General features: G+C 41.2%; 1 protein-coding gene across 11 annotated transcripts in view; it reads right to left on the reverse strand.

The window, feature by feature from the left end:
• CLCC1 (chloride channel CLIC like 1) overlaps positions 1-22,829 on the reverse strand; it is a 34,644-nt gene that overhangs the window by 5,270 nt on the left and 6,545 nt on the right. For 6 of the 11 annotated variants that reach the window (XM_060412409.1, XM_060412383.1, XM_060412406.1 and 3 more), the window contains exons 2-9: positions 10,783-10,912; positions 10,295-10,396; positions 7,651-7,758; positions 5,429-5,650; positions 5,055-5,195; positions 3,621-3,714; positions 1,550-1,647; positions 1,136-1,282 (exon numbers count right to left, since the gene is read on the reverse strand). In XM_060412409.1, coding sequence (XP_060268392.1) covers positions 1,136-1,282; positions 1,550-1,647; positions 3,621-3,714; positions 5,055-5,195; positions 5,429-5,650; positions 7,651-7,758; positions 10,295-10,396; positions 10,783-10,911 — 1,041 coding nt within the window. In that variant the 5' untranslated portion in view covers position 10,912. Of the gene's footprint in view, positions 1-1,135; positions 1,283-1,549; positions 1,648-3,620; positions 3,715-5,054; positions 5,196-5,428; positions 5,651-7,650; positions 7,759-10,294; positions 10,397-10,782; positions 10,924-22,829 lie in introns of all 11 variants that reach the window. The other 5 variants (XM_042251839.1, XM_027972559.2, XM_042251846.2 and 2 more) reach the window with 1 other exon arrangement.

Consider the following 22,829-nt stretch of genomic DNA (forward strand, 5'->3'; position numbering starts at 1 on the left):
GCGTTTCTCAGAGTGTGCCGAGGGGTCCTGGAGACTTTCACAAATCTGTGAGGTCTAAACTTTTCATAATACAAAGACATAAGTCTTCTTCACTCTCCCCCTGTGAAACATACAGTGGAGTCTTGTGGGGCTAGAATGACCCCTTCACTCTGATGGCCCATGCACTGTGGGCATGTGGATACCTGTATTTTTTAAATTTCTGATAAATATCAATAAATAAACTTCCCACAAACAAGTGCTTTTGTGGTGTTCAGGTTTTAAGACTACAGAAGGGTCCTGAGAAGAAAAATCTGAAAACCACTGTACTAGAGATATGACTCTTTAAAGATGGAGCAGCAAAAGGCAGCAGATGAAGCAACAAGCAATAACAGGGTTTTGCTATTAATTTCAGTCTCAGAGACTAAACTACTACTATACAACTAATGTCACCTAACAAAAACAGATCCCTGAACCAATGAGTCCTAGTCACAAGCCAAACAGCAATACCAAAGGAGTAACCATTTCTAAGTAAGCAGAACATAGTAAATTTCACATCCTCAAGGGAAGAGAACTCTAATAACTTCCCATGGCACATCTGAGCTCTCTGCATTTTGTTTTACGGGACAACTACTATATTAGGGTAAGGGCTGAAAATCAACCCAAAAAAGAGCTGAAGAGACCATGGACGAATGACAAGTAACACTGTAAGATTCCTTATAAATATCTGTTCCTGGATCCCCTAAACTGTTTCTCAGTACATGCACCTCTTTCTACATCCCTCTCTGATTCTATATTAAAACCAATGTTCTCCGGTTCTCAGTGTGGCAAAAAAGCTCACACTGAAATAATGCCCCTTTTCTCAAAGAGGACATAAGCAACTGATACCATGTGTATTAATTCACAAAGTTTAAAAAACAAATGTTAAAAGAGGGTACTATTCTAAATCACTACTTTGACAACTATAATCAAACTTGAGAACCATTTTCTTAAAGATGAACAGACAAATATAAACAAACGTTTATCACTTAAAAAAACATCTTTTCATGCCATTAAGCATGATTTAGCCTGATTTATAACATTAAAAAAAAACCCTAATAATCCTAGAATTGCCTTTTTCTGTAAATCCTATTAATTGTTCACAGTGCTATGTACTAACCAGGACAGCTAATGCCATAATTATCAGCACTGGAATGTGCAGTAACACTGGGATCTCCTTCATGAGCGCTTTAATAAATTCACCAGCTCCTTTTCCAACATGCTTCAATGGTTCCGTGACAAAGTTGGTGAATGTAACTGCCAGTGCCTACAATGAAAGGTAAAAGCAACTTAATTTTTTCACTCAAAGGATTGAGGTGCATAGAGTAAGTCAAATCAACTGTGCTGAGGCTGAAGTTATGAAATTCCACAAATGTTATCATATACTTTTAATGTGGAAATGACTGTAATGGAAGTATTTTTCCTAGAACAAAGGTTTATTAGCAGCATTGTGACAGTTAAAAAAACCAATTTTTAATAAACAGAGACTTTTTACTCACTTTGTTTAAGTAATTTTCACAAAACAAATTCTAACCTTTGTTGGGGGGACCAGCCAAATAGGGTTGACTAGTAAGAGCTCGTAGTATTTCTGGCATGGGTCATCCTTATAGGTCCATGAACTTCTAAGCCATTCTGTTAGAAGACAAGAAACAGTCTTTTTTTTAAAGTTGCATTTCATTCCCAAGTAATGTTTTAGTTTTAACTCTCCTTCCCCCCATAACCCCCAATTAATTATACAAGTCTTATAGAGAAAATATTTTATGACGATTTCTAAAAGGTAAGTAATTAAAAACAGTCCTTTACACACACCAAGGAATCCAAGAAAAAACTGGAAAAATCTGAGTAAGATAGGTGGTTTGTATCAAAGTTGATACCCTGGCTGTGGTACTGCGCTAGTATAATTATGCAAGATGCTATCCTCGGGGAAGCACGGGTAAGGAGTCTGCAGGGTCTCTCTGTATTCTTACAGCTACCTGCGAACCTACAACCATCTCAATAAAATTAAATTTAAAAAGTCAATTCTTTACTTATAAAACAAAGCAGAACATTAGTTATCTTCTTCTAAATCAGACTCATGTATAATACTGTAACTGTGGAAAATTCTGAAAGAGATTGCTGGGAGAAATATCAGTAACCTCAGATATGCAGATGACACCACCCTTATGGCAGAAAGTGAAGAGGAACTAAAAAGCCTCTTGATGAAAGTGAAAGAGGAGAGTGAAAAAGTTGGTTTAAAACTCAACATTCAGAAAACAAAGATCATGGCATCTAGTCCCATCACCTCATGGGAAATAGATGGGAAACAGTGGAAACAGTGTCAGACTTTATTTATTGGGGCTCCAAAATCACTGCAGATTGTGACTGCAGCCATGAAATTAAAAGAAGCTTACTCCTTGGAAGGAGAGTTATGACCAACCTAGATAGCATATTCAAAAGCAGAGACATTACTTTGCCGACTAAGGTCCATCTAGTCAAGGCTATGGTTTTTCCAGTGGTCATGTATGGATGCGAGAGTTGGACTGTGAAGAAAGCTGAGTGCTGAAGAACTGATGCTTTTGAACTGTGGTGTTGGAGAAGACTCTTGAGAGTCCCGTGGACTGAAGGAGATCCAACCAGCCCATCCTAAAGGAAATCAGTCCTAGGTGTTCATTGGAAAGACTAATGTTGAAGCTGAAACTCCAATACTTTGGCCACCTGATGCGAAGAGCTGACTCATTTGAAAAGACCCTGATGCTGGGAAAGATTGAAGGCAGGGGAGAAGGGGACAGCAGAGGATGAGATGGTTGGATGGCATCACCGACTGAATGGACATGAGTTTGGGTAAACTCCGGGAGCTGGTGATGGACAGGGAAGTCTGGTGTGCTGCAGTCCATGGGGTGGCAAAGACATGACTGAGTGACTGAAATGAACTGAATAATATTTTATGTACTAGTATGAGCTACAGGAGACATTCGGTTATTTCCTGAGGCCAGGAAGTAAGGCTGGGCTGGTTTAGCTCCCATATCTTTTTAAGAAAATTAATTTTTTGGACATCTTGATTTGCTGCCAAAATTCTATTCTGAGTCAGTCATTGTGTGGACTTTTATTTACAAACAGCATTTGATCATTAAACCACTCCCATTATTAGGTACATATAACTAAAAGCAATCAACATTAGTGAGAATGTTTATAAAATCTGAAGGAAAAGTAAAATAATTTCCCCTTTAGTGAAAAAAAAAACATACAGTGAAGCTACAATGTAAGATTTCACAAGTCAATACAGAGATGAAATCAAAGATGGAAAATACACTGGTTCACTCTAATTAACTTCTGCTGAGGACCCAGAACATGCTAGACACTGTGCTAAGAACCAGGTGGACACAAGTGAGTCCATTCAGGCAGACAGATAATATCAGAGCTGCCACATACATACTTTCTATCCCTTTCCTGTGACATTACATAAACACAGAAGTCAATGAAGCCTACGACTCTTCCTGCCTGTTCTAATGATTCAGTCATGGAAAGCCTCCTCCTGGCATTTTATCATTTGTTTGTAATTATTAAAATATATTTCCTCATTCTCAGAAACTCTACTCAAAATAAAGCCAAGAGAACCAATATCTTACCCCAGAGACTTCCACTCCAGTTCATCTTCTCAGCACACACATTGTTAAGTGGCTCCATCTTGGCAACTTCAGCCTGATGCTGGGCAAAAGCGAGCTGACCAACACCAAAGGGAACCATGAGAGGCTACTAACAATGAAGATTATGCCTACTCACCCTAAAAACCACACTTCAAAGCGTGTCTTCACCATTCATCCAAACCAGATTATTTAAAATTTTTTCACAGGAAAAAATACATATTGTTTTAAAAGAGTGGCTCTTTCCAACTCACGGCAAAACACATTCAATAGGTAAAGAACTAACTACAGTTGCCTTCTTTTAAAATAATTATGAGGAGAATTCTAGAAAACCTTTATACTGAGAAGATTGTTTTAAAAATTAGTTCAAATATAGCTCCTGTCATGCCCCAAAACGTAACTATACATATTAAGTGCCTACTCACTCTCTTAAACAATTCATGACAAAATGGTGTTTTGCTTTGAATGATTTTCAGCACAAATGGCCAAAATGTCTTTCATAATTCAAAGCCCTGGGGGAAATCACAGATAATTTTCAACCAAACTTTCTTCCTTCCTCTAATATGTAAATAATTAGTTCTAGAAGCTACAGAACTTAGAGAGAAAGGTTAAAGAAATATCACAAAGATTTAATCAGATGAATTCACTGAAAATAGCTGGTCACGACTCATCTTGCTAAAAAGGTCTAAAATTTTTCTTCAATGATTATGCTAGTTTGACAGGAACAGTATGTCAATTTGTCAAGAAAAATAATGCTTCTTCCAAATTCAATACATAACGGGGCCCTGATTTTTAAAGAATAAAAATTTGGGAAAAGTTTATAAATACCTCACAACATCAACAGTGGTTATCTTTAGGTGGTAAAATTATAGACTTTTTTTTTGGCCACTCCACACAACGTGCAGGACTCTTAGTTGCCCAAACTTGGATACCTGGCAGTGAGAACACCAAGTCCTAATCACTGGACCGCCAGGAAATTCCCTAGACAATTTTTAAAAAATTAAATTTCTCTGTATTTTTCTATCTTTTCTATATTCTCTGCTATAAATATACCATTCTTATAGTCATAAAATAATCTAACTTTAGAAAATAGTATTTTGGCATCATTGCTAGCAAAGAATAAAAAAGACATACCCTTACCACCATGAGAATTTTTCATGTCTCCACATAACTCTATTCTAATTTAGCTGTCCAGAAGCCACCCATCAGCAGGATGAAAATCAGGACTGCACATGTCCCTCCACTAACTTGGTCAAGGACCCAAAAAACCAGGGACAGCTGAGCAGCTGCCAGTTTCCTCACCAACACTCCAATCACTGCCTCACACCGTCACCCGAGGTATACGCTAGCTCTAAATAGCTTAGTCTTCTTTTATGAAATAACACTTTAGAGCTTTAGAAACTTCTACTTACATATTACCTTATATAAATACATCCAATTCCATCCCAAACTGATGAGAAAACTGATGAATAAAACACGTCTCAACTGGGTGTACCAACGCACGTAGGTCCAGAGCTCAGTAGCTACTAACACCACGATGCAGAGCAGGCACAGAAGCACCTCGAAACAGAAGCACAGAGAGTCACTGCCAAGCCATCCTCCCCATCACAGAAGTGACTGAGAGCAAAGAAAAAGAACTGGATTTGAATATACAAAATCACTTGTACCACTGCGCTGCATGTTCATAAAGCTCTATCAGTGACTTAGTGTGAGTTCTCAATATAATTATGGTGAAGTTTTTAAAGTATTTTAAAAAGTAAACTGTTAATCAGGTGCCCCTCATCCCATCTTACCATCAACACATTATACGGATCCACTCCAAAAAAATCTTCAAATCGCCACTTCCATGTTTCAAAATCATGAAACTTAAAATTAATTAAAATATCACTTAGTGCATCATCCAAGGCACCTGGCTTCCAATCCTCTCCACTGAGAAACTTTTGTATTTCTAACAAGGTTTGTCTTTTAAGGATAATCTCGGCATCATAATGCATGTCATCTTTGTTTTCATCAGGCTGAATTAAATTTGCCAAAAAAAAAAAAAAAAAAAAAACAGGAAAGGAGAATTTTATCATTAAATGAAACATTAAGATAAAACCAACTTGGAACTAAATATATAATTAGTTCACGATAGTTCCCAGGTATAAAATAAGAATAATAATATCTACCTGTCTGTCTCACAGGCCAACATGAAAACCAAAGATAATAAACATGAAAAACATTTCGAAAGTACAAAATTTTCAAATTTAAAACATGTTTTTAAAATTATAAAACATTTCAAAATTATAAAACTCTATACAAGTAACATACAGTACATTTTACTAAATTATAGTTGATTCCTGCTATCTGTAGTACTTATATTCTATAAAGTCACCTTGAACCAGTTAGCAAATACTGAACCATGGTTCCTAAAGGAAATATGGGCTTAGTTTCTTGCAACCATATTTTCATCAACCAATCAATTCATAACCTTTTTATGTTACTGTTTAAAGATACCTAATACATACTGTGGATCCATTAACGCTAAGCTCATAGACAACAGCACTATGACTCATGACTGAAGTTAACTTATCTAAGGGCATTTTTCTCTAAGGCACAGCTCAGCCTCCCTGTGCTTAGGAACACTAGACAGAAAAACACTTGGGAGATTTTTAAACAGCAAAAGTTTAAAAATTGGAAAATAGCCTGAAAAGATAGAGAGATCACAAAATAACATGAGAGCTGAAAACAGCCTTGTTTCACCGCAACTGAAAGTGGGCTCATCAGGCAACTCAAATGTTTTGCTACTCTGAGCATGTTTAAGAGTGACACAAAAGCAGGAGGACTGATTCTAAGTTACGAATAAAGTTTAGTATTCAAAATATTACAAAATATGAATCCAACAAATAATGAGGATAAACTATCATTATTTTATGATTCAGGTCATGACTTTCCATTTGCTGACACAGCTTTCAAACAGCCTAAAATTTAGAGTGTACCAATAGGAAAAACAAAAAGGATCTCAAAAAAGCAGCAAAATCTGGGTTTCCATGAACATCTTTATTAGTGCGAGTACAGGTTAGCAAAATCTCTATAAACATTAAACAGTTAACATAAGAGAAAATTATCTTTTCTAACAGTAAATACTGATTTTTATATTACAAAGTAGGTATTAAATGAGAAAAACCCAAGTGTCATGTAATATCACAAATCATCAGTAAGTATAAAAAAGTAGCCACTGATTAAATATTTCTAAAAAACCAAAAGCTATTCCAAGCTTCTCCATCTGGAATCTTTTCTAGCTCCACTGGTTTCCTCATCTATAAAACAGACTCTTTTCCACCTTGCACTTGTTGTAAGACTCTAACTGAAGGTTATACATATGATTACATCTGCTTTTACATCTCCAAAATAAGGTGGGATTATTACTCATTTTTAACACTCCCTATTTAAATATTTTCTAGGTGTTTCAACTCCCTGAAGGGAAAACAATGACTCGAAAAAATGGAATCTTAACATTAATCGTGAAAAACATGTCCATGACATGTAATTCTATAAAGCAGCTCTTACCACAATGAACAGCTAGGGGAAAAATCTTAAAACCCACTTCTCTTTTTCTCAATATATAATGATATTACATCATTTGAACAAGGAAGTGTGGAAATGATAGAAAAGAACTAAGGACTGGAATAGAATTTCCTTACCAAGTCATGAGTTTAAGTTTGCAACTGATCAGCAAAGTTCAAATAGCAAATTTAAAACAATCTCCCTCTCCCCCCAATTCAATTAGGTGGTACAGCAGTGCACAGAGTAAGTAAATCCCCGTGAACTGTAAGAAAAAGAGGAAGGGCCAGCACTGCTCACTCGCCTTCCACCAAACCAGCAGGCTGCTACCTTCAATCCTGCATGATTAAGGTTTTGGTAAAAGGGCGAGTCAGGTATTCTCTGTTGAAGCATAATGCTGCTTTATCAGTGCTGATATAACGTGAAATTGATACATAACAAAAATATCCATTATATCACATCAAATACTCACAAGTCCAAGCTTTTTGGTTTCAATCAAAATCTTATTTAAGTACCTCCTAAAAACTGGATTGCTTTGACTTTCATACTCTTTTCTCTTTTGCTTTTCACATTCATCAATCTGCAACCACAAAACAAATACATTAGTTAGTGTCCGAGTTTAATGTAAGGGTCAAGTTTCTAGCCTAGTGGCCCCATGGAGGTCAAAGTAAGGAGGTGGTTATTTTCATCAAGCTTGCATTAAAATGTAGAGCTGGCCTGCTTTCTGTGGGTTCTCTTTGCAAAAAGTAGGCAACAAAAGAGCACCAGGAGTCCCATGCTGCATCAACTGGCAGTTTTCTTGCTGACTTTCAGCAGTTTTAAAGCTGAAGATAGTGAAACAAGGACACAGAGACGCGGATAAGCAGAACATCTGGACCAGTCTGCCCCTTCCGAATGCCAAAGTGACAATTTAAAGAAAGAAAGGGGAGAGAAAAAGAGAGAGAGCACAGCCAAACAGAAACAGAGGCAACATGAAGCTAGAAGATGAAGGACACGCAGAGATTTTCTTGAATGTGTGTATTACTTTTTGGCCTTTTACTGATCTTTCCTGCCAACTATCAATCACGCCCTACCACATGGCAGGAATACTTTGGCCACCTGAGGCGAAGAACTGACTCCTTGGAAAAGACTCTGATGCTGGGAAAGACTGAAGGCAGGAGAAGAAGGGGACGACAGAGAATGAGATGGTTGGATGGCATCATCGACTCAAAGGACATGAGTTTGAACAATGAGTTGGTGATGGACAGGGAAGCCTGGCGTGCTGCAGTCCATGGGGTCGCAAAGAGTTGGACACAACTAAGCAACTGAACTAAGGCCTCTCCAGATGTCCACACTCAGCAGCCCGTCTGCACAGAATCCCTCATGAGGACAGACTTCCTCTGAACTCAAGTCTATAATCACCAGAGCGGCTAGTTTCTGAGTGAGGGTAGTGCACGTCGTAAGACATTTAGAACCTGCGATAAGCAACTTCCACTTATTACTTGAGTGTGGAGCACAAGCTGAGTGGAGCACTGGAATGGGCTTCAGGTGATAAACACATAATAACTGAGAAGCACACACAGGCCCAGGACAGAACGACACTCAGAAGTCACAGGGCACTTCTCGGCTTTCAGGCAAGGTTTACAAACTTAAAATTTTGTAATTTCTTTTTAAGAGTAAAAAAATTTTTTTAAAACAAAGACTAAAGACTTCATTTTACTAATCATGTTTTTACAATGTCAGACCCGAAGTCACAAACAATAGAATGAAAAATTTCAGTAAAAGGGCATTTCTCCATTTCCTACCATGCAGCCGAATTAGCTCATTACACCACAAAAGCAGTTAAGACTGAAGCAAATTTTATCCAAGCCTTTCTTTGCTAGCACTCAGATGAGACAACATTCACATTTGGTAAGAACCCCAAGCAGTTGCTTATAGACCTCACTGGGATACATCTGGATCTCAAGTAGCAAGCTCTCCCAGCCTCTCAAGCTGGAACCCTCCCCCATTCACTCCAGCTCTTCCCTATGCTCAACCACCACAACTTGCCTATTCTACCACAGAAGTTTTCTCTTCACCCGGTCACAGCCTCAGTGTGAGCCTTCAGCGTCGCTGCACCTCTGCCCTCCCCCATCCCAGCCTCCTCCATACTGCCGCCAGCACCCTGCCTCAAATCCAACAGAGGTGGGTTCTGGCAGCATAACCTGTGCTCAAACCAACCAACAATCTTGACTTACTTCCTTTCTCAAACTCTACTGCAGCCACAGAAATAAAAGGACTGAATAAATGAAGTAAGAGTTACCACACACCAGATTATAATAATCCCTTATATTTGTAGGAGCAACTGTTATGCTTATACGCTAGCAGGAGAGACATTTCTTCATTTGCTATACTTGTCATGAGTTATTACAGTCCAGCATTGTGACAGGTGATAGAGCATCAAGAGTGAATAAAATATTCTTTATCCCAAGAAACGTTCAGCCTGGTAAAGAAATAATTACAACATAGTGAGATAAATGTTATTACAGGAAAATAAAAGTACAATTTTTAAAAATTCAAGGCCAGAGTAAAGAGAAACCAAGGCTAGGGTAAATAAAGAAAAAAATTATTTATATATTTGTAAACTGTACTTTAGATAAAAACACAAGTTCAGTTCAGTTGCTCACTCGTGTCCAACTCTTTGCGACCCCATGAATTGCAGCAGCCAGGCCTGCCTGTCCATCACTCACACTCACGTCCATCGAGTCGGTGATGCCATCCAGCCATCTCATCCTCGGTCGTCCCCTTTTCCTCCTGCCCCCAATCCCTCCCAGCATCAGAGTCTTTTCCAATGAGTCAACTCTTCGCCTGAGGTGGCCAAAGTATTGGAGTTTCAGCTTTAGCATCATTCCTTCCAAAGAACACCCAGGATTGATCTCCTTTAGAATGGATTGGTTGGATCTCCTTGCAGTCCAAGGGACTCACAAGAGTCTTCTCCAACACCACAGTTCAAAAGCCTCAATTCTTCGGCGCTGAGCTTTCTTCACAGTCCAACTCTCATATCCATACAAACACAAGAAATGTTAGCAAAGACAGAAAACACAGAACAATTTAACATACCGTAAGTAATACAAAAATCATGAATAAAAAATCCTAACCTTATAAGCTAAAGAATCAAGTCTGTGGTAACATTCTGACAGTTCATCGGCATGTGATAAGTCAGGACTGGCCTCTTCTTTCTCTGATATACCATATTTCACCTAAAGCAAAGTAGAGAGAGGTTTTATTTCTTTTTATTCAGTTGTAAAAATAATCTACAGTTAATGAAGACTAAAATTTTGACTCCATCATTTTATGGCTTTGCTTCAACTGTATTAAACCACCAAAAGAGTAACAGCCTCAAATTTATATACTAGCTAAGAACAAATGGGTTTGCTTCTTGATCAGCTTTACATTCAAATCTGAAACAGAATTAAACAGGTAGGGTTGAAATCACCTTAGGCTAAGAGACAGGAAGATATTCTGCATGGTCATGAATCACTGACATAGGACTGTTTCACAGCTCTGTGAAAAACAATAACAAATGTAGACTATTTCCATCACAGGACTGGTAAGGTATTATACACACATGGATTTTTGTAAATACCTGAGATTTTCTCATTCTTCCTGAAGCAGCATCATAGTTAAGCATGTCTGTGGGATCAATCCATTCATCATCATGGGCATAAGCAGTTATCAGCCACAGACATTCACAGAGGAGCAGAGAATACAGCATCCTGCGTGAATGCTACAAAAATTAGCACATATATTGAAGTATGATTACTTTTAATAAAAACAACCTACTTCTAGTGTTACGATAATGCTTTCTAATAACTGAAATAAAAATACTTAGTAAAATGGTATTTGTATATAAACACATATATACATGCACACACAGTCTCATTGAGACTATATACATATTTTTTTTTCTAAATGATTCAGCAATTCCATTCTGAGGTATATACCCAAGAGAAGTGAAAATATATGTCAACACTAAAACCTGTACACAAACATTTATAGCTGCATTATTCACAATAGCCAAAGTGGAGAAACAACCCAAATGTCTGTAAGCTAATGACTATCACACAGTGGAATATTATTAGGCCATAAAAAGGAATGAAGTATTGATCCATGCTACAACACGGGTGAGTCTTGAAAACCTTGTTGTTCAGTCACTAAGTCATGTCCAACTCTTTGTGACCCTATGGACTGTAGCCCACCAAGCTCCACTGAGGATACTGGACTGGATTGCAATTTCCTTCTCCAAGGAATCGTACCCACCCAGAGATCCAACCCTGCCTTTCCTGAATTAGCAGGTGGGTTCTTTATTGCTGAGCCCCCATTATGCCATCTGAAAATGGCCAGTAACCAAAAACCATATATTATGATTCCATTGATATGAACTGTCCAGAATAGGAAAGTCTACGGAGACTGGTAGGTGGATATAAGAAACTGAGGCTATAAGAGACAGAAGGGTGGGAGTTAAGTGGTACAGAGCTTTTTTTTTTTCATTGAAGTATAGTCGATTTACAATGCCGTGTTAGTTTCTGCTGTATACCAAAGTGATTCAGTTATATAATATGCATACATTCCATTTTATATTCTTTTCCATTATGGTTTACCACAGGATATTGAATATAGTTAGTTCCCTGTGCTATACAGTAGAACCTTGTTATTTATCCACCCTAGGTATTAATATAATAGTTTGTCTCTGCTCACCCCAAACTCCCAATCCATCCTTCCTCCAACTCCCTCCCCCTTGGCAACTACAAGTCTGCCCTCTATATCTGTGAGTTGTTACAGGGTTTCTTTTTAAGGTGATGAAAAGTGATCTAAAATTAACTGTGGAAATGGTTGTACATTATCTGTGAATATACCAAAAAACTGCTGAACTGTACAGTTTAAATGGATGAATTGTACAGTATGTGAATCATTTCTCAGTAAAGCTGTGGGAAATGGGAAACTTAAAAGGTGCAAAATTAAGATTCAAATGAGATGACCAAACTCTCAATCAGAGAAAATAGCTTGCTTCATCTAAGCCTCTGCATAAACACTGTCAAATTGTTTCAACAACACACTATCTTCTCTATTCGACACAGTCCAATACAGCAGCCATTAGCCACACATGGCTATCTAAATTAAAACTACACTGCAAATTATTTCCTTATTTTCACTAGCTGCATTTCAAGAGCTCAGTTGCCACATATGGCTAGCGTCTTCCAAACTGGACAGAGTGGCTTCCAAAATGGACAGTGCAGATACAGAACATTATCATTACTGCAGAATGTTCTGTCAAACCACCTCTGTGAATAAGGATCAGGTAAGGGAGTTCCAAGATGGGAATGCCCTGGGCCCTGCCCAGTAATGGCTTACAGTGTAGTTGTAGGAATAAAAAGTAACTTCAGGCTAAACCAAACACTTCTTTGTGTTCCTGGTGTGCTGTTTCTTCTTCTAGCATAACACACTGAAATTAACCACTTACTGGTCAGTCTCGCCCCTTGCCACAAAGGCTCTCAATCCTGCATTAGAATCACCTGGGAAGTTTCTAAATTTTCCAACCTTATGGCCACCCCAAGTCAATTAAATCAGAATCTCTAGGTGAGGAACCATTGTCTACAAATTGGCACTGGCCTGTCAGATGACACCACCCTATGGCAGAAAGTGAAGAGGAGCTAAAAAGCCTCTTGATGAAAGTGAAAGAGGAGAGTAAAAAAGTTGGCTTAAAGCTCAACATTCAGAAAATGAAGATCATGGCATCTGGTCCCATCACTTCATGGGAAATAGATGGGGAAACAGTAGAAGCAGTGTCAGACTTTATTTTTGGGGGCTCCAAAATTACTGCAGATGGTGACTGCAGCCATGAAATTAAAAGACACTTACTCCTTGGAAGAAAAATTATGACCAACCTAGATAGCATATTCAAAAGCAGAGACATTACTTTGCCAACTAAGGTCCTTCTAGTCAAGGCTATGGTTTTTCCAGTAGTCATGTATGGATGTGAGAGTTGGACTGTGAAGAAGGCTGAGCGCCGAAGAATTGATGCTTTTGAACTGTGGTGTTGGAGAAGACTCTTGAGAGTCCCTTGGACTGCAAGGAGATCCAACCAGTCCATTCTGAAGGGGATCAGCCCTGGGATTTCTTTGGGAGGAATGATGCTAGAGCTGAAACTCCAGTACTTTGGCCACCTCATGCGAAGAGTTGACTCAGTGGAAAAGACTCTGATGCTGCGAGGGATTGGGGGCAGGAGGAGAAGGGGACGACCGAGGATGAGATGGCTGGATGGCATCACTGACTCGATGGACGTGAATCTGAGTGAAATCCAGGAGTTGGTGATGGACAGGGAGGCCTGGCGTGCTGCGATTCACGGGGTCACAAAGAGTCAGGCACAACTGAGCGACTGAACTGAACTGTCAACTACAAACACGCACTTGCCAAAAGCATTTGCCAGTGACTGAAAAACAACAGGGGTGTTTGCCCTCTGCCTCTGCAAAGACTGAACCCTGTGCTGCTGCAGCTGCAGGCCTTCAACACCCTCTGAGGGGAATTCAGGGCCGAGAATGAGGCGCTCTGGGCTCCAGGGAAACGGTGGAAGAGGTCTTCAGACAGATATTTTCAGGAACTGATTTCATGATCCCAACCCTTGCATCTCCTCATATCTAGAAAAGCACTAAATCCCTCATGGTGACATCAGCTCCTTGTGACTAGCAGAAAACCTTTTGTAACGTAAGCCCCTGATTACACTGAACTCCCCCTGCATCAAAATCATATATTTACCTTCCCCTGGGGGCTTCCCTGGTGCCTCAGATGGTAAAGAATCTGCCTGCAATGCAGGAGACCCAGGTTCGATCCCTGGGTTGGGAAGATCCCCTGGAGAAGGGAATGGCAACCCACTCCAGTATTCCTGCCTGGAGAATCCCATGGACAGAGGAGCCCGGAGGGCCTCTTTGGAGCAGTCTCTCAGAGCTACCTGAGGTGCTGTCTCGTGGCTGCAGCTCTCATTTTGTCCTAAATAAAACTTAACTCGCAACTCTCAGGTTGTGCATCTTTTTAGTCGAAACTAGGTGTAGGGATTTTCAAAGCTCCCCTACTGGTTCCGTCCCACAATGAAGGAAGAAAACCACAGCACGATAATGTGAACTTTTCCAGGGAAGGTTAACTCCTGACTCAAGTCTGAAGTCACCTTCCTAATACCCTCTCCTCCATCTTGCCTCACCCCTCTCCAAACCCAATACCCAGCCAGTGGCCAGCAAGTGAAAGACACTCAGTAAGGTGAGCAGCAAATGCCAACAAATCAAGGCCTCAGCAGGGATTCAAAGAGCTTCAGGGGCTGAAAGGAGGAAACAGCACATCTGACTGGGAGCAACCAGGAAGATTTCACGGAGGAATGGGCATGGGAAATAGACTCTGAAGTATGGGCAGCATTCTAAGACTGTGAGACACGGGAGGCAGAAAGCAACAGGTTCGTCTCAGAAACCGGAAACATGAGGATGCACATGGTGGAACGCGGAGCTGGAGAAGTGGGCTGCGATGACTCTGCCAAAGTAAAAAGCTTATAACTAACTTCACCTGCCATCAATAGTTTTCAAGGGGGATGGGAACTATATTTGGGGAAGATGAAACCAGAGTTAACTGTACACTCAGTTCAAAAGGAGGCTGAGGTAGAAAAGGATGTTGATCTGAAAGAGTGGTGGCAATGAGACCAGAAAGAACCCACCGGACACATTTTAAAGATTAATTCTACAGACCTTGGCAGCTGAATGCACACAGAAGGAAAAAGGAGAACGATGACAGACAGGACTCTTTAAGATTTCAAGGCCCACCATCAACAAAAACGGTGATATCATTAACTTAAAGAAACTGAGAATGAGAATACAGCCTGGGGAAAAGTTCAGCACTCCTTTGTTCAACATTTACAAAACACCTGCTGGATTCTACGCCCTGTCGTGATGGGGCTAATAGGAAACTAGATCAGTCAGGCTGTCTTTAAGAAACTTACATTCTGGTGGGGGATGACAATAAATTGACAAAACAGTAATTTCAGATAGGGATTAAGTCCTATGAGGAAAATAACACAAGACAAAGGTGTAGATGGCCTGGCCTACCCTATACCAGGATCAGCTGCTTCTACTTTACTACCTTGGAAGACTTGCTTTTGGGGACCCTCCCATGGAACTCAGCCACCATGCTGTGAAAAAGTTAAGTCACCAGGAGACCCCACGTGTCAGGGCACACTGATCTCCCAGTTGGCACCAACATCAACAACGAGTCATGTAGGTGAGTCCTCCTGGCGGATCCAGTCCAATCCCTTGGTAACGGACCTGGTGATCTGCCACCATCATGCGGGAAAAATTGACTACCCAGCTGAGCCCAATAGAGTCCCATAAGCCACAGAATTATGAGATGAGAAAATGGTTGTCTAAAGCCTCTAAACTTTGGGGTGGTTTGCTACACAGTGGTACATAACCGATTAGGCAGAAAAATAATTAACTGTAGAAAGACTGGGGAAAAGAAAACTCAGAGAGAGGAGATAGCAAGCATAAAGGCCCAGGTAGGGATTATGTCTGAAGCATTCAAAGAATGGGCAAGAAGGCTAGAACAACTGTTTTTTTACACCATGAGGTTGTGCTATCCACATTAACACAGAAATGCACTGCAGAAATTGCTGGTAAATTGGATGAGAAAAGATTCAGGATGATGCCAAGGTTTGTGAACTACGTCTTGTGAATGAGCTGGAGGGGAGAAGGGGAATCGGCCATAGTAACGAGTATGGTTTTTACTTAAGTGTAACAGGAAGTCAGCCACTAGAGAGTTTTAAGCACAGAAATGATAGAATCAGGATTACGTTTTAAAATCACTGGGGCTGCTAAGTGGAAGCCGGAACAGAGGGCAAAAGCAGGAAACTAGAAAGAAGGCATGTGGCAAAGCCCAGCTAACAGGCCACCAAGCACGTTACTGCTTGCTGAACACATGGTAACAAGTGGTGTCTTCCAGTTAAGTATGTGACAACTAAGTCCTGGTCAGCACAACAGCAGTGGAAGAAATATGCACCACATCCATGAAAGCCTCCTTGCTTGAACTTCCATCAGCTGCCCCCCCCCACAGCCCCCACCAGGCAATGGGGAGGACTAGAGGAGGGCAGCCTGACTATGGAAGGAGCCGGGACCCTAAACAACCACATGCAAGGCCACCTGTTAAGTGGGAACATGTTTTTTGACTTTCACGTGAGTGAAAATTAATTTATTTTAGGGTAAGTCCTAAGATTTGGGGGGTTGGTTTTTTTATACCATCTTGTGCTACTGTAATTAATATAGAAATGCACTGCAGGCATTCTGGTAAATTGGACGTAAGAAGTAAGGACAAGAGAAGATTCAGGATGATGTTAAGGTTTGTGACCAGAGCAACTGGGAGAATGGGAAAAGACTGAAGGACACTCAGATGGGCAGACAAGTTCGGATATAACGAGAGTTCTGCTTCGGACACAGTACGTTTCGAATGTTTACTGATACCCACATAGAGATGCCCCGTCCACAGCATGGAGGCAAGGAGAGAAGTGGGCCTACAGAAACACAGGCGAGAGCCCTCAAGACGCAGCTGAGCTGTTTCAGATCCTAAAAGATGACACTGTTAAAGTGCCACATTCAATACGCCAGCAAATTTGGAAAACTCAGCAGTGGCCACAGGACTGGAAAAGGTCAGATTACATTCTAATCCCAAAGAAGGGCAATGCCAAAGAATGCTCAAATACCACACAGTTGCACTCATTTCACATGCTAGCAAAGTAATGCTTAAAATCCTTCAAGTCAGGCTTCAACAGTACATGAACCAAGAACTTCCAGATGTACAAACTGGATTTAGGAAGGCAGAGAAACCAGAGACCAAACTGCCAACATCCACTGGATCATAGAAAAAGAGAATTCCAGAAAACATCTACTTCTGTTTCACTGACTATGTTAAAGCTTGTGACTGTGTAAGTGAAAGTGAAGTCGCTCAGTTGTGTCTGACTCTCTGCAACCCCATGGACTGTAGCCCACCAGGCTCCTCAGTCCATGGAATTTTCCAGGCAAGAGTACTGGAGTGGGTTACCATTTCCTTCTCCAGGGGATCTTCCCAACCCAGGGATCAAACCCGGGTCTCCCGCACTGCAGGCAGATGCTTTACCGTGTGAAGCACAACAAACTGTGGAAAATTTTTAAAGAGATGGGAATACCAGACCACCTTACCTGCCTCCTGAGAAACCTATATGCAGGTCAAGAAGCAACACTGAATGGAGAGTAACATGGAAACACACATTACCATATGTAAAATAGACAGCCAAAGGGAATTTGCTGTATGACTCAGGGAGCTCAAACTTGGGCTCTGTAACAACTTAGAGGAGTGGGATGGGGAGGGAGGAAACGTATGTATACCTATGGTTGATTAACGTCAATGTTTGGCAGAAACCAACACAATACTGTAAAGCAATTATCCTTCAATTAAAAATAAGCTAAAAAAAAGTGAGAACTGGACATGGAACAACGGACTGGTTCAAAATTGGGGACAGAGAACATCGTGGCTGTATATTGTCACTCTGCTTATTTAACTTATATGCAAAGTACATCATGTGAAATGCCAGGCTGGATGAAGCTCAGGCTGAAATCAAGACTGCCAGGAGAAATATCAATAACCTCAGATATGCAGATGACACCACCCTAACGGCAGAAAGTGAAAAGGAACTAAAGAGCCTCTTGATGAAAGTGAAAGAGGAGAGTGAAAAAGCTGGCTTAAAACTCAACAGACGAAAAATGAAATCATGGCACTTGGTCCCATGACTTCAAGGCAAATAGATGGGGAAACAATGGAAACAGTGAGAGGCTTTAGTTTGGGGGGGCTCCAAAATCACTGCAGATGGTGACTGCACCCATGAAATTAAAAGACCCTTGCTCCTCGGAAGAAAAGCTATGACTAACCTAGAGAGCTTACTAAAAAGCAGAGACATTACTTTACCAACAAAGGTCTGTCTAGTCAAAGCTATGGTTTTTCCAATAGTTACATATGGATGTGAGAGCAGGACCATAAAGAAGGCTGATCGCCGAAGAATTGATGCTTTCGAACTATGGTGCTGGAGGAGACTCTTGAGAGTCCCTTGAACAGCAAGGAGATCAAAGCAGTCAATCCTAAAGGAAATCAACCCTGAATATTCATTGGAAAGGCTGATGCTGAAGCTGAAGTTCCAATACTTTGGCCACCTGATGTGAAGAGCTGATTCAGTGGAAAAGACCCTGATGCTGGGAAAGATTGAGGGCAAGAGAAGGGGATGACACAGGATGAGGTGGTTGACTCAATGGACACAAGTTTAAGCAAGCTCTGGGAGTTGGTGATGAACAGGGAAGCCTGGCATGCTCTCTGTAGTTCATGGGGTCGCAAAGAGTCGGACACAACTGAGCAACTGAACAATAAAGATGTAGAGGAGATGGATAAACCATGGCTAAGATCACCACCAGATCTATCGTGAAGATAAAAGACTGAGACCTGGAGCATGCCAACATTTGGAGGTTGGAGAGAACAAGGGGATGCTAATCAGAGATGATGTCAACGAGTACTAGTGAGGCAGGAAGAAGACCAGGAGAGGCTGTTATTCCAGAAGCCAAGTGAAGAAAGATGGGAACAGCTAACTGTATCCAATGCTGCTGAAAGATCAAGCGATCAGAGGACAACAAAATGACCACCGGGTTTGGTACAGCAGTTTTTAACAAAGTGGTAGGGACAAGAGTCTGGCAGTTAGACAGGAAACGTTCAGGTAAAGGATTTAGGTCAGGGTAACATAGTGACTCCATGCTCCAAAGCACTCCCCAGACTCCCACTTCTGGCCAAGATGGAGTAACAGGGACCAGATTTACCTTCCTGCCTGAACAACCAGGAAAGAACACTGCACAAAATATATGAAATGGTTTTCAAGACAGTGAACACCAAGCAAGAAAGGTGGTCCTTGCAAGACAGGAAACAAACATGGATAACCCTTCCAATGCCCCAGCTTACTGTCTTGAGAGTCTCTATAGACCACAGGCACCCAGAGAGAGAATTCAGGCAGAATTCAGGCAGCTGGGCTCCTTGAGGAGGTTTGAGATGAATTTGAAGAAACCAAGGGAGCTGGAGATAAGTGGGAAAATCTGCATAGAGACAGACCTCCAGAGGTCTGCAGAGGGTCCCTGCAATACAGTAAACAATATCTGATCTTTGTTCCCAGTTCCTCCAAAACCCTTGAGATTTCCTAACTGACAGGACTGCGTTAATGCTAACAAGGTGACTCACAGTGGGCTCCTAGATAGTTTCAGGTTGGGGACTGTTCACCGGAAAAACCACGCAGGGCTTCCCTGGTGCTCCAGTGGCTGAGAGTCTGTCTGCTAATTTAGGGCACATGGGTTCAATCCCTGCTCCGGGAAGATTCCACATGCCAAGGGGCAACTGGGACCATGTGCCACAACTACTGAGCCTGAGCACCTTAGAGCCTGCGTTCGGCAACAAGGAGCCACTGCAATGAGAAGCCTGCACACCCAAACTAAAGAGAACCCGCACACAGCAAATACCCAGCAGAGCCGAAAGTAATTAATTAAAAAAAAAAAAAACACCTAGCACATGATTAGAGGACTGGAACTTGTTCAGTCATCCAACCTCTGGGGATGAGAGGGCCGCTGGAGACTGAGTTCAGTCAGGTGGCCAATGAATCAATCATGCCTATGGAATGAAACCTGATTAAAAAAACTCTGGACTTTCACTCATCTCCTCCTGCAAGAGCACCAAAACAGCAACTAGATGAACAACCATTGACAGGGGATGCTGGAACCCACCAAATAAGGATATCCCACATCCAAAGACAAAAAAGCCGCAGCAAAATGGTAGGAGGGGCACAATCACAATAAAATCAAACCCCATACCCACTGGGTGGGTGACCCACAAACTGGAGAACAATAATACCAGAGAAGTTCCACCACTGTTGTAAAGGTTCTGAATCCCACATCAGATTCCCAGCCTGGGGATCCAACAAAGGGACTGAGAATCCCCAGGGAATCTGTCTGTGAAGCCCAGCAGGATTTGATTACAGGACTTCCACAGGACTGGAGGAAACAAACTCCAGTCTTGGAGGCACAAACAAAATTGTACACGCACCAAGACCAGAGGAGAGGAGCAGTGACCCCACAGGAGACCGAACCAAAACTGCCTGCTAGTGTTGGAAGGCCTCCTGTTGGAGGCGTGGGCTGGCAGGGCCTGACCACAGGGGTGGGGGCACTGGCAGCAGTAGTCCTAGAAGGTCCTCCTTGGCATAACTCCTCTTGAAGGTTGCCATTAACCCTACCATAGAGCCCACAGACCCCAGGGCTAGGTTGCCAAGGGCCAAACTAACAGGGAGGGCACGTAACCCCACCCATCAGCAGATAATTGGGTCAAGCTTTACTGAGCAAGGCCATGCACACCAGAGCAAGACCCAGTTTTTCCCACAGCCAGTCCCTCCCATCAGGAAGCTTATACAAGCCTCTTAGCCTCATCCATCAGAGGGCAAACAGAAGCAAGAAGAACCACAATCCACAGGAGCTGGAGCAAAAATCACACTACAGAAAGTTAATTAGGATGTAAAAACAGAAAGTGATGTCCCAGATGAAGGGACAAGATAAGCTAGAAAAGAAACTAAATGAAGTGGAGACAGGCAACCTTCCAGAAAAAGAATTCAGAATAACGATAGTGAAGATGGTCCAGGAGCTCCAGAAAACAATGGAGAAGATGCAAGAAATGTTTACCGAAAGCCTAGAAGAACTAAAAACAAAAACAGAGATGAATGATACATTAGAAGAAATTAATAGCAGGATACCTGAGGCAGAAGAACGGATAGATGACCTGGAGGACAGAATGACGGAAATCACTGCCACGGAACAGAATATAGAAAAAAGAATGAAAAAACAAGGAAGACAGCCCAACAGACCTCTGGGACAACATTAAACGCACCAACATTTGCACCATAGGGGTCCCAGAAGGAGAAGAGAGAGAGAAAGGACCTGAGAAAATATCTGAAGAGCTAACAGATGAGAACTTCCCTAACATGGGGAAGGAAGTAGTCAACCAAGTGCAAGAAGCACAGAGAGTTTCAAGCAGGACAAAGCTAAGGAGGAACACACTGATACACACAGTAATCATAAAGACAAAGATAAAATATTAACAAGGAAAAACAACAAACAACATACAAGAGAATGCCCATAAGGTTATCAGCTGATTTCTCAACAGAAACTCTACAAGCCAGAAGGGAATGGCATGATATATTGAAAGGGACGAAAGGGAAGAACAGACAACCAAGGATACTCTACCCAGCAAGACTCCCCTTCAAATCTGATGGAGAAATCAAAAGTTTTCCAGACAAGCAAAAGTTAAGAGAATTCAGTACCACCAAAGCAGCTTTTCAACAAAAGCTAAAGGAACTTCTTCAGGCAGGAAACACAAGAGAAGGGAAAGACTTACAGAAAATAAACCCAAAATAATTAAGAAAATGGTAACAGGATCATGCATATCAATCATTACCTTAAATTTAAATGGATTCAATGCACCAACCAAAAGACACAGACTGGCTGGGCAGATGAAAACATGTACATAGATGCATTTCCACTTACACAGCACTCTGCTTGAGTTTCCAAATTGTATGTAATTATTTTACACTGGGCTTCTCTGGTGGCTCAGATGGTAAAGAATCCACCTGCAATGCAGGAGATCTGGGTTCAATCCCTGGGTTGGGAAGATTCCCCTGGAGGAAGGCATGGCCACCCACTCCAGTATTCTTGCCTGGACAGAGGAGCTTGGTAGGCTCCACGGGGTCGCAAAGAGTTGGAGACAACTGAGTCACTAAGCACAGCACATGTTCCCATTATGGCTTGCAATTGCAATTATCTTTTTTTTTGGTCTGGCTATTGATTGTGAAAACTGATAAACATCTTTTACTATTGTGATTATGTAACTAGTACTCAATACCACTGTATCATGATTGGTCAACAGGAAAATAATAGAATTCTGTATCACCAAAACTACCATTTAATATAAAAACCTTTAATCACTTTTTTAAATCCTGATACAATTGCTCAGGTATTGCTTTTTTTTTCCTCCAGAGCTCCAGATATGTTTTTAACTAGCAGCCATGTTTATTAAAAAAAAAACTGGACCATACGATGATCTTTTACTTTTATCTAGTTTTACTTTCTCTATTTCATATTCAGCACTCCCATTTCATTTAGATTATGTTTCCAATTTCTCCATTTTTTTAAATGTTTTTTGAGGCCTTTATCAAGCACAGAAAAGTTTTTGTATTTATATTTATATATAGTATAGCATAATATATGTATATTATACGGCTGCTGCTAAGTCACTTCAGTCATGTCCGACTCTGTGTGACCCCATAGACGGCAGCCCACCAGGCTCCCCCATCCCTGGGATTCTCCAGGCAAGAACACTGGAGTGGGTTGCCATTTCCTTCTCCAATGCATGAAAGTGAAAAGTCAAAGTGAAGTCGCTCAGTCGTGTCTGACTCTTCGCGACCCCATGGACCGCAGTCTACCAGGCTCCTCTGTCCATGGGATTTTCCAGGCAAGAGTACTAGAGTGGGGTGCCATCGCTTTCTCCGGTATATCATACTATTCTATAATA

Source organism: Ovis aries, chromosome 1 (assembly GCF_016772045.2).
Source record: "Ovis aries strain OAR_USU_Benz2616 breed Rambouillet chromosome 1, ARS-UI_Ramb_v3.0, whole genome shotgun sequence".
NCBI classification, from domain to species: domain Eukaryota; kingdom Metazoa; phylum Chordata; class Mammalia; order Artiodactyla; family Bovidae; genus Ovis; species Ovis aries.